Consider the following 18,099-nt stretch of genomic DNA (forward strand, 5'->3'; position numbering starts at 1 on the left):
AAAGAGTCTTTTATGAAAAGTCCTGTGTTCCATTGGTAGGTTTCCAGGCACTCAGTCCCCAGCTGGTGGGCTCTCACTGGTGGTGCCTTCTCACTTGCACTCCCGTGTGTATGTGTGGCAGCTCGCATCAGGTCCAAGAAAAATATGCTTTAAAAAGCAAAACAAAAAGGAAAAGTACTAAGATATAGCCTGTGAGGGAAATGTTTAGCTTTGTTAAAGACTGACTTGTTTTGGGATGAGAATAACAGCATCTAGTTGTTAACTGCGTTTTTCTGAAGCATATTCATAAACACTCCTTAATCCTTAACGGTAATATTAATAACCGACATTCTTGAGCTCTCTCTGTGTGCTGGGGCCCTTGCTAAGCCCTGTACATGTGCACTGTACTCTCTCACTTAATTCTCACAGTAACTCTGCGAGACAGATACTTTTATTTTCTCCATTTTACAAATGAGGAGCTGGGCTCAGAGAAGGTAAGTAACTTGCCCAGGGTTTACACAGCTAGTAAGAAGAACAGAGATCTGACCCAGCTGCTGGATGTGACAGCTTGTGTTCCTAACCACAACCCCAGTCAGCCTTCCTAAAATAATATCAATTGAAGTTGAGGTTAATAACCTCAAGAGCTGCAAGTCTGTGGTCCTTGGGACATTGTAGGAAGTGTGATCTCTGACTCAGTGATCCCCCTGGGCAGACCCAGGTTTGTCTGCCCTGTCTATTCATAGCAGTACCTGTGGTCCAGGCTCAGAGGAAACGGGGCTTAGTCAAAACTCACAGAGCAAATGCAGGTGAAATTTGCTAATAGAGTTGCTAGCTCTTACCGAGGGTCCTGTGTTCAATATCTTGTTTGGAAACCATTCCATTGCTTGATAACCAAAATTTGGGGGTATTTTCTCATAGTCCTTGGTGGGAATTGTCTTATACACACACTGGTGATGAGGTTGTATGTGTTTAGTTGGACTTGAACTCTTTGAAGGAAAGTTATGAATATACAGTGTAAATGAATCGTTTCTAAACCTTTGTGTTTCTGTGTTTTAGTTTCTGACCGATGGGATGCTGGTCAGGGAAATGATGGTTGATCCATTATTAACAAAATACAGGTAAGTGTATTTTTCCTTTGATAAATTTCCTATAGTTTTAAAAATACATGAGTAGATTGAGGAGAAGTTGTTTTAATAACTGGGATTCGTGACCACACTCAGCTTTCCCAAAGCTTCTCTCCTTCCTTTGACTGTTGTGACCTTTGATGTTCTTTTCAGAATATATGGAGTCAAAACTGGGCTCATTAAAATCCCTGTCCTTATTTGAACGATCTGTTGACTTGTTTTTATCTTGCTGGAGGGTGACTACAGAGGCACAGCACAAAACTGGGCAGCGATTTGCTGCATGTAACGTGCAGAGCCCAAATAGTTATTCACGTTTTCCGTCTCCTTGTGGGTCCCCGTCCATCGCTCATTGTACAAAATGATCCACTCAGGCTCTGTGTATCCTGGGGAAGGATGTCATATTTGACTCCCTGGTACACATGTGACATAGCCATGACCAGGTGCCTCTTCGTGCTGTTTTATGCAGATTTTTAGTCTTTGGGTGGTTGGGCCTTGTCTGAATTTTTATGTGCTCAATGGGGCTATATGTTATATTGGAATTTAAAATCATGTATTAGATTCTGTTGGGATCCAGCATTGGTGGTAAAACTTTAAAAGTAGCAATAAATAAGAGCATTTTCTCTACCAAGAAAAGTTGATGGGGCCATTTTTATTAGCTTTTGAGTTACTGGCTTGTCAAAGAGGAGGTACTTGGTGTTACTTTTTGCTGCAAGGTGATCAGATGGGGGCTAAATCCCCAGCAGTCCCTTTAATGTCTGGATGGGCTTGTGTGGTGGCTGCTTTGATGCCCACTGAGATTGTCCCTCTGATTCTAGTGCCATCATGCTGGATGAGGCCCATGAGAGGACCTTGTACACCGACATTGCCATTGGTCTGCTGAAAAAGGTATATGGCTTTACTGCCAGACTTCCGGTTTTGTGTTTTTGTTTTGTTTGTTGTTTGATCAGGAAAGTCATTGTAGCAGTTTAGAAAATTCAACAAAATGCAGAGGAAAGAAATGGAAATTGTCAATCACCCTACCCATGCAGAGACAGTTATGTTAGAGTTTTGGAACGTTTCCTTCTCTTCTTTCTCCTTTGGGTGTCTGTTTATGCACCTGTTTTGGCCCAGTGGGGATTGGGTTGTTGTGCTCACTTGTATCTTGCATACTTCTCTTAGTGTTGCATAAGGATCATTTTCCTCTGTCATTAAATATTCTCTAAAGACATTTTTAATGGCTATATAGTCACATGTCTGTACCATAAAGTATTTGACACCTCGATTACAGCTAGGCATTTATATGGCTTCCAGATTTGAAATATTTTACATAATGTTGCAGGAAGCACCCTTGAAGTTAAATCTGTTGGATTTCTGTTTCTTTTCTGTCCTTTGCTTTTTGTTATAGATTTCAAGGATATCCCAGAGTAGAGAGAAGGGTTTAAGGACCCCCATGTGCCCATAACCTGGCTTCAGCAGTTATAACCCATGGCCAGTTTTGTTTCAACCTTACTTCCATCCTCTTCTCCCTTCCTATATTTTCTGGTTGTTTTCTTTGGGGAAATTTCTGATCCCCAGAGACGAGAGCAGGGTGATTAAAAGCCTGAATTCCGGGTCAGACTACCTGGGTTCGATTCTGACTCTGCTGAATTTGCTCATCGCTCAGATGGGGCTGATACCAAGTTTTTCTTTCTCTGTGTTGCTTTACTTTCCTATCTGATAGCCACTAGCCACTTTAGATTTAAATTAGTTGAAACAGAATAAAATAAAAAATTCATTTCTTTAGTCCCACTGGCTGTATTTCAAGGACTCTCTGGCCACATGCAGCTAGTGGCTACCGCAGTGGGCAGAACCTTTAAGCATTCTCTTAGAGCTGCCCTGTAACATCATTGTTGTGAAACTTAGGTAACGTAAAATGTTTAGGATGGTGCCTGACACAGGGCCGTGAATAGAGAGTGAGGTGCCTTTCCCATTGGGAGGATGTCTGCAGCTGAGTGAGGGGAGGGTGGGCTGGGTTTTAGGGCCCCTTGCCTCTCTGTGCAGTGCACGTGCTGCACAGCTGTATGCAGGGACTTGGAATGGCACATGGCTTACTATATGCTAGCTGCTGCTGCTGCTGCTGCTGTCTTCATTATTAATTTATTTCTTGGCCAAAGATTTAAACTTTTTGATACTTGTGAGGGATTATCCCACTCTGTTATTACCTTCTCAGGAATGGTATAACAAGGGGGCCTGTTTCACTGAATCTTTGAGTGAACACTGAACACTGAAAATAAATCCTTGCCAATGTGAAGGATGAAACAATAATCTCATTGTTACATTTTTTTTTACCATAATTTATTTGATCATTTCTCCTATGACCATTGCTCATCTTTTTCTTTGAATAACTGTTAATATCTTTTATCTGTATTTCTGTCTTGGTGTTATTTATTGTTTGATTTTTCACACTCTTAAGTGTATATACACAGATTCTGACTATTCAGAGACCCAGGTGTCAGGAAAAAAAATGGTTTTACTTTTGGTAAATTCAAATTTGTGTCTTAAAGCTCCTTTATACTTTCTTTTTTCTTTTCTAATTTTTTTGTTCTGGAAAATTTTTATCACTCACACAATTAGAAAGAATAGTATAATGAACTGCCTTTTCATCTGTTACTTAACAGTTACCAATTTGTGGTCAGTCTTGTTTCATCTTTAAGCTCCTCCCCACCCCCCCATCCTCCTCCACACATTGGATTATTTTGTAATAAATTTCAGATATCAGATTATCTCATCTGTGTCACAGTGTTACCATTGTTTTTCCGCACGCCTTCTCTTTTAGATTCAGAAGAAGCGAGGGGATCTTCGGCTGATTGTGGCTTCGGCCACTTTGGATGCAGAGGTAGGAGCACGCCCACTGTCGCCCTCTGTCCCCGGGCAGCGTGGGGATTGTTGGTCATGTCCTTCAGAAGCTGCCTCCAGCTGGAGCTTATCTTCAGCAGGATGGCCTGCCTGCCTTATGGGCCATCTGATGTCCTAGATTCCGTCATTGGAGGAAATTCCTTTTCAGCTCGTGGGTGGAAATAGCCTGTAATTAATTGAGTTCATAATTACCTATTGTCTTGTTTCTCTACATGCTATATTTTCCCCCACACAGGCAGCTTCTTTTTATTACTCTTTTCAGCAGGAGGCTATACTTCTTTTGTTTTGTTTTGTTTTTAATTTTATTTTTAAACTTTGCATAATTGTATTAGTTTTGCCAAATATCAAAATGAATCTGCCACAGGTATACATGTGTTCCCCATCGTGAACCCTCCTCCCTCCCCCCTCCCCATACCATCCCTCTGGGTCGTCCCAGTGCACTAGCCCCAAGTATCCAGTATCGTGCATCGAACCTGGACTGGCAACTCGTTTCATACATGATATTTTACATGTTTCAATGCCATTCTCCCAAATACTTCTTGAATTTATGACTTCAGCATTTATATTTAGATTTGAGGGATACAATTAAAGTTTTCCCTGTACATATAGTAATTTTCACATTATAATTTTTTATGTCTAAATGTACATTAGTTTTCACTGTTAAAAATTTTTTTATTGAAATAAGTTGATTGACAGTGTTGTGTTAATTTCTGCTATATAGCAAAGTGATTCAATTATACGTGTGTGTGTATACATACATACACACACTTTTTTTAATATTCCTTTCCATATGGTTTATTACAGAATTCTGAATATAGTTCTCTGTGTTAAGTAGTAGGACCTTGTTGTTTATCTATTCTATATATAAATGCTAACATCTGCTAACCCCAACCTCGCACTCTGTCCCTCCCCCAACCCCCTCCCCCTTATTTTTCTCTCTTAATAACTAATATTTTAGTTCAAACAGCAGTTCAGCTCAACACATAATTTTGACCACTTGCTGTATACGCACATGCAGACCACACGCACACACACACACAAAGCACAGAAGCACAGTGCTGGCTACAGGTGATTCATACACTGCCTGACTGGTCAGGGAAGCAGACACATAAATAGGTGTTTGCCGTTCAGTTTGTTCAAGGTGCTGAGACAGCCAGGGAGGGGGTGCTTTCTCTCTAGCCAGCTGGAGGGTGTCCAGAAGCTTTCACGGAGGAGAGACATCCCACCTAGGTTGGAAAGATGCGCACAAGTCTGCTAGATTTGTGGGGTGGGGAAGGAGTCCTAGGCATGCAGAGAACCACAGGGGCCTGAAACGTGTTCAGAGGGCTGTGGGTCACGTGTAAGGCGGGAGCCATATCTCGCGTGCAGCACCTGCTGGGGGGTGATCTGTCCCTCTGCCTGCAGTCACCCCTCTGTCTCCTTTCAGTTTCTCCAGTGCTCCTTACACTCCAGCCTCACCTTGCTTTTCCTCAGATAAGTCGACGCATGCTTCTGCTTTTGGTGGGGAAGCCCTCTTTTTAGACCGTTTTTGCTTCAGATGTTCTCATGGCCTGGTACTCATTTCCTTCCAGTCTTGGTCAGGTATTAGCTCCCAGAGAACCTTCCCAGACCACTGTCTGCAACTGAGCCCCTGTCGCTCTTCATTCTCTTGCTCTCCTCCTCGTTTCTGTTTAGCCCTTCTCCTTTGCTAACATCATATGCATATCTGGGTGTTTGTTGATTGTATGTCTCCCATCACTAAAATGTAAACACTGTGAAGACTGGGACTTTGACTGTCTTACTCTATTTTATCCCTTTCATCTGAGACAGTGTCCGGCACAGAGTAGGGACTGTGGGTTGAATGAATTTTGATTGCGTGGAAAGCGATGGGAAATTCAAATGGGAGAGGCTGGTAGGGGTCAGATGATGGGGGGACCCCACAGGCCACCCTTCCACTGGTCAGTAGCCCTAGCATGTGTGAGGCTTGGCAGTGACTTGACCACATTTGTGGGGTTTTGTTTTGGCCGAGCTGGGTCTTTGTTGCTGCGTGCAGGCTTTCTCTAGTTACTCAGTAGCGGTGGCTGCTGTTTAGTTGTGGTATGCGGGCTTCCCGCTGCAGTGGCTTCTCTTGTGAAGCACTGGCTCTAGGCGTGCAGACGTCAGTAGCTGCGGCGCGTGGGCTTAGTTGCTCTGTGGCAAGTGGCATCTTAGACGAGGGATTGACCCCCCGTGCCCTGCATTGAAAGGTGGATTCTTAACCACTGGACCACCAGGGAAGTCCCATATTTGAGTTCTAGAAAGATCACGCTGGTGCTGTATAAGAGACACAAACAGATGTGGCGATCACAGTCAGGAGGCCAATTCCATAATCAGCTGAGATAAAAGGGCCTCGCTCCTGGTCTCCGAGTGGCTTCCAGGATACAGAACAACTTGGAGGGAGAAAAAAGTCAGCCTGGCTGAGAGAGAGGTCTGCATGCTGCCTGACAGGTTTCTTGGACCGTCTCATGGTGTAGGAGTCTGTTGTCTTAGGTTTGCCCACCATAACTTTGGGGTTAAAGCTCTCTGTTGCCCTCTTTAATGAATTCTTATGCCCTTCACCTGTGATCCCTGATGGAATGCTATTTTAACCTCAACTCCTGTCAACCTCTTCCATGACTGAGTTGTCCAGAACATCATCTGCATTTTACCTCTTACCTTTACCACGACCCCCTTTTTGAAATTGCTTCCAATAGTTTTTATTGTGGGTAAAATCTTTAATGTCCAAGTCTTTGAATCATCAGTAATATTTATTGCTTACAGTTGCCTTTCATTGTCTTTAGTGTGGCACGGAGATGGAAAAACATAGCTTCTTTCCATTCTGCCTGCCATAGTCCATAGTGATGCACTTCCTGGGAGTGATATTTTTAGGTGGGAGGGTGGAGTGTAGGAGTTGTGTCAGCCTTGGGTGTGCTAGGATGCAAGGGTTGCCAGATGTCAGCAGCTTTCAGCAGAGTCTTGAGTGGACCCGGGTCATTGATTTCTTCATCCCTTTCTGGCCTGGCGAGTGAGGAGGAGTGAGGGGTGTTTGTGTGTGCATGAGGGGAGACGTGGGTGGGTGTGGATGCACGTGGGGTATGGAATGTGAGTTCCCAGGTGAGAGTAAGAGGGCGAAGAAGAGGAGGGAATGGGCTGAAGTGGATAAGAGAGGAGGAGTGTGTGAGAGTGGTGAATGGGGGGGCGTGGCTCAGGTAGTATTTTCACTTGGAGGCCCAGGGATGCTGGAACGCCTCCCTTGTCTCCCGGCTGTTGAGTCTGTGGGCAGCAGACTCATTCCTAACTCCAGTGCCTGGAGGGATCGATGCCACCTGCTCTGGTTTCACTCGGGGCCTGGGGTGGCCCAAGCTGCAGTCCAAGACACCCATTGACTGCGACTGGGAGGCAGGGGCCAGTGGAGTTGGATGGGGCTGATCAAATAGTCGCCTTCATTGGTTTAGGTGTTTCTTAATATCAGCCTAATTAAGTCAGCACTTAATTAGAATGTGACTGAGTATAATTATGAAGTATTTATTGACCATTGTATGACATGGTATTTTTTTTTTTTTTCTTTTATTGGCTTCCATTTACCTGGCAGAAAACATGATCACTGACTCATCCATGGTTTTTTGGTCACAGTCCAGATGCTTGAAGAGAGAATAATTTTTACCTTTCCAGATTCTTAGAGAAGGAATTTGGGGTCCACTGTAGTCAGGTACCCACTTGGAACCATTCTGTATGGGCCAAAGCTGGGCAGGCCGTGTTGGCGAGGCTGCTAGGGGTCCACTCCTGTGGGCCAGATCAGAGCCACTAGCAGAGAAGGAAACGGGTGAGCAGGGGAGCGATCCCGCAGACATGCACCCCATTTGTGTTCCATGTCACAGACGAGCCTCTTGCTCGTAGTCACTTTGTGTGTGTCTGTGTCAGCATGACCCCTGGCTTTCAGAGTTGGCTCTCAGCTCTTCTTTTCCTGGTGGGCTGAGCTCATTTCACTCCTGCTGTTCCTTCATTCTGCCTCAAGATGCAGACGCTGTTGACACTATGTTTATTTGCTTTCTAGCCTTTAATTTTTTGTGTATATATGTTTAATACTTCCGAATACAGATAAAAGATAAAGATCTTAAGGACAAAAGTCTTGTGCCTCCTCAGTTAATGCTGAGTTTTATTTCTTAAAAGAGTAACTCTCTGTCTTTACATCTCTGCTGTCATTCTTGGAAGGGGTGCGCCTCTTCTCCTTCCCAGCCAGTAATAGCCCTCCTCATCCTTTCAGGCTTAGCCAGGAGATCCGGCCACCTCCAGGACCCCGTCCCTATACCACATCATTGTGGGCCCTTTCCTCCTCCCCTGACTGTAACTCGCAGCTCTTCTCTGGTCATCCAGTCCTTGAGGCTCGGTTTATGTTATGATTGGTTTTTTGCACACCTTCCTCCTTGGCTTATTCACTGTTTGGGGGAGAGGGGAGCAGTGCCTTCTCCCTTGTTTGTGCATCACTTGTAGCATGCCCATGCTTTGCATGCCATAGGACACAGGAAGGCTGAAGTCACTTGCAGGGAATTTACCTGAAAGAAGGGTGGGGCTGCATGGGTCTTCATGGCGCAGCACAGTACTTCTCTTGGCCTGAGGCTTGTTCTTTTATGTCTATGTTTACTCTTCTCAGACGTGACTTGGAGGTTGACATGTAGCATGCAGGTATTTTGGAGTCAATCTAGTCGACTCTTCTAGAAGTGCTCCTCCAAGCCTTTTCACGTTGTACTCGATTCAGGTTCTCAGGGCACCCCTGGATCCTGGTTTCCAGGAGCAGACATGGACGTGTTTAGGGGAGATACCTGGGAAGGAAAGAAGACAGGCCTGGTGATCCCATGGGTGGGCCTCCTAGGAGAGGAGAATGCAGCGCGTGCCAGGCCTCGGGACCGGGAAGGTCAAGAGCTCTCCCACCAGGCCTCCGTAGAGACCGCAGGCCTGGGGATCAAGTACCATTGAAGAAACATGGCCACCTCTTTGGGTGGAATTGCCAAGAGCCACTTCTCTCAGCGAGGTCCTGTGGGAGCGTGGGAGAAGTGGGGAATTGCTGACCTGCCCATACAGAGTGTAGTGCTGCCTCCTGAGGGGCATATGAAGAGGGAGAGGACTCTGTCCTGCAAACACAGGACCTGTAGATTGCACTTCCAGGAACATCCCTGCCATTCACAGACGTACAGGTTTCCTTTATACAGTGATCACGTGTGTGGTCAGAGCTGTGCTTTCCAGACAGAAATACACATCAGCCTGATGTAATCCACCTTTGACTTGAGTTACACCTTCTGACCTAGTCTGTGGTTAAATGCAGTATGGGGGACGGGGGACGGGTGGGGTAAGATCAGTAATCCCTCTGCTGCATGTTGACTTAGGTTCACAGCTGAATGCACTTTGGAAATCTAACCTTGATCATTTCTGTCAAATCTTCAATAGAGTCTGCCAGTGAAATGTGACTCCCCAAAATTATAAGAATAAAAATATGATTTTTTGAATAATTATTTTGTTATCCTTAATCTGTATTACGTATAGCCAATGCCTATCCCCCCACCCCCTGCTCTGCCAGTTTTATATTATTTTCATTCTTTCCGTGAGTTACTATGAACCTTTTTTTTTTTTTAATTTGAGCAATGAAGAATTTTTTTTAAATTTCTTTTAGAAATTTCGGGATTTCTTTAATCACAATGACACCAGTGACCCAACCAGGGATACGTGCGTGATCCTTACTGTGGAAGGGCGGACATTTCCAGTGGACATCTTTTATCTACAGAGGTTTGACAGTCCTTGCATTTTCAGTCAGGGCGATTGGAAAACCAGGTCTGTTCGGTGGGCTGAGAAGCAGCTGTGTCTGCTTGCAGCTTCTAGGGCAGCGCGCCAGGCTGCTGAGAAAGGGCATGTTTGTCACTGATGGGATGTTCTGGAACCCTCCCTCAGTATTGCTGCAGGATTTCAAGTCTCCCTCCAGATGTGCAGGTCTATGGCTCTGTGGTCCCTGGCTCAGCAGCAAAGAGCAAAATGGGAACAAGGTTGCAGGGAGGAGGGCTCTAGAACGGTCCAAACTGGGCTTTACAAGACTGTCAACTCGGGTGGTATTGGTGATTTGAATCAATTGGTTCTCAGCCCTCTACATCTTAGCAGGAAGGCCTTGGCTGACATTTTCGGGAGGAGCCTCTTTGAACAGGAAAGGGTCATCCTAATTCCTACTCCTTTTCACTGTACAGAGGAAGACTGGGAGCCTGAATCAGAGGCAGATAAATCCAGAGAGTTACGGGCCTGACTTCTGAGTCATTTTAGAGGGGCAGGCACCCTTGCACTCCATCCACTCCCCTCAGACATGCTGCTCGTGGTCAGGAGGGGAAATGGAAAGAATGTGGAATTCAGCACTGGGACAAGAGACCCACTTTTCCTGGCCAGGGAATCTTTGCATGCTAAAGATAGGATTTTGGTTTGCACGGGCTTTATTGCTTTTCTGTCTCTGCAAATAAAGCCAAAAATAGTAGTTTACATGTAATTATGGATTGTATTTGAATTCTGCATTAAAAAAAGAATGTTTATTTTAATTATTCATATGCTGATTATCTGCTGGGCAGGCGCAAACGAACTTTCACAAGGCTTTGCTGGCAGATTACTAAGGTAATTGATCTGTAATTAATGAACATATTCTGGTGATGAATTTATCTCATACATCTTTTCAGTCCTGTTCCAGATTACATCAAATCAACCGTAGAAACTGTGATGAAAATTCACCAGACTGAGGGAGATGGAGACATATTAGCATTTCTCACTGGTCAGGTAATTCCATTGAACCTTTTTTCCTCTGGCGAACAGACACGTTAAGGCAGTACCAAATACAACTACACTATGCTATGCTAAGTCACTTAAGTCGTGTCCGATTCTGTGCGACCCCATAGACGGCAGCCTACCAGGCTCCCCCGTCCCTGGGATTCTCCAGGCAAGAACACTGGAGTGGGTTGCCATTTCCTTCTCCAATGCATGAAAGTGAAAAGTGAAAGTGAAGTCGCTCAGTTGTGTCCGACCCCTAGCGACCCCATAGACTGCAGCCCACCAGTCTCCTCCGTCCATGAAAAAATCTTTAAAAAAAGCAGCACCAAAATATATACAGAGGCATATTACTTTACTTAGCCGTCGGTCTCATGTTTTATTGTCTTTGTGGTTACTTGATTGCCTTAAAAAATTGTTCAGTTTGATGTCATTCATCTGTTGACTCAGTTGCCAGAGAATCATTAGCTCCTGCCTGTTCTGTCTGCCAGACGTTTTAAATTTATCAGCTGATTCCAGAGTAAATCCGAGAGCTAAGCCAGTGGGCCGTTTTGATGCCAGGATTGAATCCTGCACGAGGCACATGCTGCGCCTCTGTGTCGCTGCTGCACCTTTTTCCCAGTGACTTTTGCAGCTCACCCTGGAGGGAACAGGTTGGCACACCACTGGAAAAACAACCAGACAGGCCTAAAGGCTCACTCAAGGTTGTAGCTCTGTTCAGAACTACCCTCTAGTTGTAATCATTTCCACTGGCAAGCATTTTCCATTGTTCAGGAATCTTTTCTAGGACAGGCTTACAGCGATTCTGTGTGCCACAGCTTGTCCATGTGTATGCCACACAGTTTGCTGCAGTGTATTAAAAAAAAACTCAGTAAAATAGTCGTTTTGGTGCATCAGAAATTCTTCTGTTGACTGCAGGTAGTGTGGACTTGAGTAATTAATTGGACAGTCACGACTTTTCACCCCTTGGCCCCATTGTTCGGTTGCATTTGATCAAATACCACCCCACTGTGGAGTGTGAGGACTCTTGACAGTCACAAGTCTGACTGGATTTATAGTCCTGACCCCATCCTACATTTTCTTGCAGTCGGATAAAATGACATGCTTCAGTCTGACCTCGTTTTCTTTGGTCCCCATCTCGATGATTTTAGGAAGAGGTGGAAACTGTCGTGTCAATGCTGATCGAGCAGGCTCGAGCACTGGGTCAGACTGGGATGAAGAGACACCTCCGGATTCTCCCCATGTATGCAGGACTGCCCTCCTTTGAGCAAATGAAAGTGTTTGAAAGGGTGTCACGCAGTGTCAGAAAGGTAAGACTGACCCAGGGACCAAGGGCGTTTGCAGCTGTCTGTAATCATGTTGGTGCCCCCTTGCCTTCTACTGGAAAGGTTTATTTTACATTGAAGTAGAACCTGCTAAATAGGAAGGTATTTTAAAGAACTTAAGGTCTGTATTTCTGTGCAGCAGAGCTAAAAGCATATAGAAAGAAAGTCCCAGGTAGTCCAGTGGTTAGTACTCTACTCTTCCACTGCTGAGGGCCTGGGTTCAATCCCTGGTTGGGAAACTAATTTCCCTCAAGTTTTATAGCCAACCCCCCAAAAAAAAAACATAAACAAGGATAAAAGCACACAATAAATAATGAGTTGCAAAGATTTCTCAGCCTGCCTCACAGAAAGTTTAGTAATTATCAGAGTAGGTGACTTTCCCTATCACACAACAGTATCTTGGTGTAAAGGATTGTCTTGGTGAATTGTGATCAGTCAGAAACAGTAGATTAGCTACTGTAAAATGGTTTCTCAGCCATCTGTTTGAAAAATCAGTTTGCCTATAGAGCCAAATTTAAGTCAGTTAATTTAAGGTGTGGCTTAAAAATACCTAGCCTTGAAATTAGGGTGGGGAAGGGCGTGATGAGAAGCACTGGTTTAAAGGAGCCAGTAGGCAACCAGTTTGTTTCCTTTCTGTCCCCTGCCTGGGTCCTGCTGTTTACCCTTCATCCGGTGAGGAAGGTACAGCACTGGCCCAGAGTTGCCTTACAGCAGCTATTTATCAGCAGGTAGCAGAGAACACAGTAGGTGAGGGACGGCTGGTCTGAGGCTCCACTCCCAACTTCAGGTCACTTTTAAGAGGGCATCCTGGCCCTTGGGATGGAGCTTGCTCAAGTCTGTCCAGTCAAACGTGAACTGTAGCCATCCAGTCAGGAGACCTGGGTTACCCTGTGCAGTGGGATGAGTTACTCAACCCCGAGGTCTGGTTTTCTCAGCTGTAAAACATGAATAATAGTAACTTTTAGATAGATGGTTTTATAGCATAAAATCGTGACTCTGCTACATAAAAATAGTAGGGAGATTTTGTAAAATGATCTAAGTAAAAGTGCCCGACCAAAGTTCCAGGTGCCATTTATATGTCTCCTGCTGCTTCACACCCTCCAGGGGGCAGCACTCAGCGCCCTTGGAATAAAATGCAAACCCCTCCTGTGGCCCAGAGACCGTGCATGATCGGGTCCCTGCATCCCTCCTAACCTCATCTTTTATTTAATTATCCTGGCCTGTGGCTGCATCGGCTGTTTCTCCTTCCTCTGCCTGGATCTATGTAGGGCCGGTTGCTGCTTTTTATTCAGGTTTCAGCCTAAAATCATCTTTTACAGAGGCTTTCCCTGGCCATCTAACCTGAAGTAAGCATGCTCCATTATTAACATATTATAACACGATGTATATATTGAACACTACGTAATACTAGAGTATTACCCTATTGCGTTTTCCTCCAGGTGTTCGTCACTGTCTTATGTTCACTATTTCTCCACCCAGACATTCACACTGGAATGTGGACTCTCGTCCATTGTCCATTCCTAGCACCTTAAAGTGTGCCTGGCAAAGTGCAGACCTCAGAAAGCAGTTAGAACACGAATAAAGGGCAGGTACAGGTGGCGATGTGCATCACTTGAGTTGTACAAAAGGTAAAAACTAATGTTTGTTGAATATTTGCTCTGAGCCAAGTACTAGGCTCTAATAATCATTTCATGTATGTTTCGCATTTAATCCGCTGAAGAACCCTGGGAGAGGGTAAATTTTATTATGGAAACAAACAAACATGCTCAGGAGGTTAAGGAACTTGTCCAAGGTCCCAAGCTTAGGGAGAATTGAAACCCAAGGCACCCTGAGCATGAAATTCATCCTAGTCCATCCAGGATACCTAACTGCCTCTCACAGGTTCTACACTATTGAAGATATCTTGACATCTTTAGGACTTTGACTAGTTTATTCAGAGTGAAGACAACCAAAACACTTTTATCCTGACTCTCCTTCCTGTGGGGGAACCTAGGTGATCGTGGCCACCAATGTAGCAGAAACCTCCATCACAATCAGCGGGATCGTGTATGTGATTGACTGTGGCTTCGTGAAGCTCCGGGCCTACAACCCCAGGACAGCTATCGAGTGCTTGGTGGTGGTCCCAGTGTCCCAGGCATCAGCCAACCAGCGAGCAGGACGCGGTGGCCGCAGCCGCTCAGGGAAATGTTACCGCCTTTATACAGGTAAATGTGGCTTTTTTCTCTTTTAGGGGTTTTGCCTTTCTCCTGGTCAGCCTGGGCATCAGAGAATATTACAGGTATCTACCCCTATTAAGCAGAACTTAAGACCCAGATCTTCCTCACAAGGCCTTCTGTAATCTGACCCCCACCACCTTCCTCACTCCAGACATGGCCCTTCTTTGCTACTGTTCCTCACTGGCCAAAGCTAGACCAGTTAAAAAAAGTCTGTATTTATTTATTTGGCAGCACGGAGTCTTAGTTGTGGCATGCAGGATCTTTAGTTGCAGCATGGGAACTCTTGGTTGGAACATGTAGGATCTAGTTCCCCGACCAGGGATGGCACCCCAGGGCCCCCTGCATTGGGAGTGAGGAGTTAAGAATCCTCACTTAACTCCACTGGACCACCCTTAAGTTAACCCTTAAGTTAACTTAACTCTTAAGAGTTAAGACTTAACTCCAGCCCTTAAGGAGTTTTCTGTGGAGTCTTAACTCCACTGGACCATCATTGAAGTCCCATGAATTACCGATTATTTGCCACCCCTTTTCTGACCTAGTCTGGGCCTTGGCCTGTCAGCAGCCATGTGACATGTAGCTTGGACCCTTGTTCTGTCTTTCTTAACATTCTCTTAGCATCCTGTGGCATTTTTTTTTTTATTCTGGGATCCTTGAATCCTGTGGGGCCCCACAGTGGGTTCCATCTTTCCTCTGGTTCAGAGCACCTTTGCACAGCTGAACCAGTAGGGTCTCTCCTGGGACTCATTGATAGCAGTTGGTCAGCTCCTGGTCCATGCTTGTCTTTGAAGGAGCAACATGAAATTACAATGAAGACGGTCTTAGCCCTTAAGGAGTTTTCTCTCCAACTAAACAGCAGTCTTGTCTGCAGAAAATGAGGTCTCCAGAGCTGCTCTTTACTTCATTGTACCTCTCTTCTGTGGATGACGGTGTCAAGGTTTCTCTTAATTATCTAGACTTAATTTTCAAATCATTTTTAATTCCCTCCTCTGTCCAGTATCCCTCTGCAGTCACTTAACCAGATCTGGGGGTTTTACCTTTTATCTCTCCTTTCCTTTCAGATTACCATCATCCTTGTTCAGTCCTTGACATCATTTATTCTTTTTCACAGATGTTTACAGAGCACTTGCTCTGTGCCAGGCATGGAAATCTAAAGCCAGTTGAGATACGGTCTGAGGCCACATTGCTGACAGCCTGGTGGTGGAGGCAGGCTTATGAACAGATTAGCATGTTATGGTGTGATAGTTGCCATAACTGAATGAGCCTTGGAAGCAGACAGCAGGGAGTTATTCCTACTGGGGAGGGCTTCACAGTCCATAATTGAGCCTGATCTTACCGGCAACTCAGTAGTTAATCCAGGTGAGGGGATAGCAGCGGGGGTTAGATTTCATCACAGCAAGCAGAGGAAGTGGAATGTACTAGTACTTGGAGGGGAGGAACAGGGTAAGAAGGATTCGTGGAAGGGAGGGAGAATACAGAACCTGAAGTCAGAGAGGTAAGGTTCTTCCACTGAAGATATTAAGAGGGAATAACGGAAATAGAAAGAGGAAAGCCAGTTTCAAAGGCGAACTGAAATATGGGGAAGAGGAAGTTTCAGGAAACTTAAATTTTTTTTTTATTGAGGTGAAATTTACATAACATGAAATTAACCCTTTTAACTTGAACAGTTCAGGCATTTATTATCTTCACAGTGTGCAGCCACCACCTTTATCTAGTTAGGAAACATCTTTATCACTCTAAAGTAAAAGTCCTTACCTGTTAAGCAGTATTTCTTTCTTCTTTTCTCCCTGCTGCCAGCCTGTGACAACCAGCAATCTTTGTTGTCATTTTGAATGGTCAGGTGGCCCTCTGTATCCATAGATTCAACCAACTGCAGATCGAAAATATTTGGAAAAAAAATTCCTGAAAGTTTCAGAAAGCAACACTTGAAGTTGCTTACACACTAGCAACAGTTCATATAGTGTTTACGTTCTATTAAGTACTGTCAGTATGCTATGCTATGCTATACTATGCTGAGTCGCTTCAGTCGTGTCCGACTCTGTGCGACCCCAGAGACAGCAGCCCCCCAGGCTCCGTCGTCCCTGGGATTCTCCAGGCAAGAATACTGGAGTGGGTTGCCATTTCCTTCTCCAACTGTAAGTATAGAGATGATTTAAAGTATTCAGAGGATGTGTGTAGGTTATATGCAAATACTGTACCATTTTCTGTGAGGGACTTGAGCATCCTCGGATTATGGTGTCTGCAGTGGGGGAGAGGGGTGTCCTGGAATCATTCTCCTGTGGGTACCAAGGGGTGAGTGTATTTGTTTTGGATATTTCACAAATTAATTCACACAATGTGACATTTTGTGTCTGGTTTCTTTCATTCAACATAATGTTTTCCAGGTTCATTTAAGTGTATCAGTACTTTATTCCTTTTTATGGCTGAATAATATTCCACCGTATGAAGGTACCACAATTTGTTTATCAGTTGACGGTTGTTTCTGCCTTTCGGCTGTTGTGAATAGCGCTGCTATGAACAAGCATGTACGTGTGTGTGCCTCAGTCTGTGTTTTTAATTCCTTTGGATGTACAGCTTGGAGTAGAATTGCAGGGTCACATGGTAATTCTTTATTTAACCTGAGGAACTAAAGTTACTTCTAAGGAGGAAACGGCCAGCATCATCTCATGCCCCAGTGAAATCAAACAGCAGGCTGTAGACTAAAGATAGGCAAGTGGACTTGGGTAAAGGGTGTGGGCAACTTTAGTGGAGGTGAGGTTGCGGGGAGACCAGCTGACAGTAATGGGGTACAGCAGATCCAGCCTCTAGGTTTCCTCCACCAGTGCTTCTAGAGATCACAGCTCTGAGCAGGGCGCCACCTCCTCTGACCCTTAACAGTTTCCCAGATCCTTCCGGGACTTTCTGGCTTGTCTCCTCCTGCTGTCCAGCAGCACTGACCCTGCACTGCACCCCTGCTGCACTACTCTCTGTTTTGAATCTCCCTTCTGTCTTCCCGCACCCGCTTCTCACACCGTTGGTCCCTTTCCCTGGGCTGTTTCCTCTGCCCAGCGGGTCCGCCTCGTCCCTGGCTTCCGCTCCCGGGTGTCAGTGCCCTAAATCCCTTCTCCCCTCAGCCGTCTTCTGTCCACCCTTCAGCCTCCATTTCTCCTCGGGTGGACCCTCCACTGGGACCTAGCCTGATCCTCATCTCGGTCCCAGACCCTCTGAATCACGGAAATGTCTCAAAAGCTGTTGGCCCACAGCTCCTGCAGCCCTGGGCCCAGTGCCCTGTGTACTTGGTCCTCAGTAGACTCAAGTGTCCTTGAACTTAACCAAAGTGTCCTTGAACTCTTAAGAAGCACCTGCTTCCTATGAGCATCTTCATCAGGATCGTCTTCTTATCTGATCACAGTGTGCTTGGAAAATGTGGTTATCCTACCAAAAGGCTCCCCCCCAAACGCTCTTGAAACTTGAAGGGAATATCCCATTTGGAACTTCCTGCCATTGCCTGTTTGGAGAAGGAAATGGCAACCCACTCTAGTGTTCTTGCCTGGAGGATCCCGGGGACTGGGGAGCCTGGTGGGCTGTCTCTGGGGTTGCACAGAGTCGGACAGGACTGAAGCGACTTAGCAGCAGCAGCCATTGCCTGTTACCCGGAACCTTCCAGGTGGGCTCATGCATTTGATGATTTGTATCAATCAGCTTACAGAATATTTATTGTCTCTTTTGTCAAACTAAAGTTTTTTTTTTTAAGTCCTTCAGTGATAGTGCTGTTTCTTCATGACACCTTTTGTTCTGCTCTGACTTTTCTCTGGTTAATTA

General features: G+C 45.2%; 1 protein-coding gene across 1 annotated transcript in view; it reads left to right on the forward strand.

The window, feature by feature from the left end:
• DHX35 (DEAH-box helicase 35) overlaps positions 1-18,099 on the forward strand; it is a 68,935-nt gene that overhangs the window by 26,961 nt on the left and 23,875 nt on the right. Inside the window, exons 6-12 of the mRNA NM_001192343.1 lie at positions 1,036-1,097; positions 1,919-1,988; positions 3,898-3,957; positions 9,640-9,752; positions 10,676-10,772; positions 11,912-12,070; positions 14,079-14,289. Coding sequence (NP_001179272.1) covers positions 1,036-1,097; positions 1,919-1,988; positions 3,898-3,957; positions 9,640-9,752; positions 10,676-10,772; positions 11,912-12,070; positions 14,079-14,289 — 772 coding nt within the window. The remainder of the gene's footprint in view (positions 1-1,035; positions 1,098-1,918; positions 1,989-3,897; positions 3,958-9,639; positions 9,753-10,675; positions 10,773-11,911; positions 12,071-14,078; positions 14,290-18,099) is intronic.

This window comes from Bos taurus, chromosome 13 (genome assembly GCF_002263795.3).
Source record: "Bos taurus isolate L1 Dominette 01449 registration number 42190680 breed Hereford chromosome 13, ARS-UCD2.0, whole genome shotgun sequence".
Taxonomy (NCBI): domain Eukaryota; kingdom Metazoa; phylum Chordata; class Mammalia; order Artiodactyla; family Bovidae; genus Bos; species Bos taurus.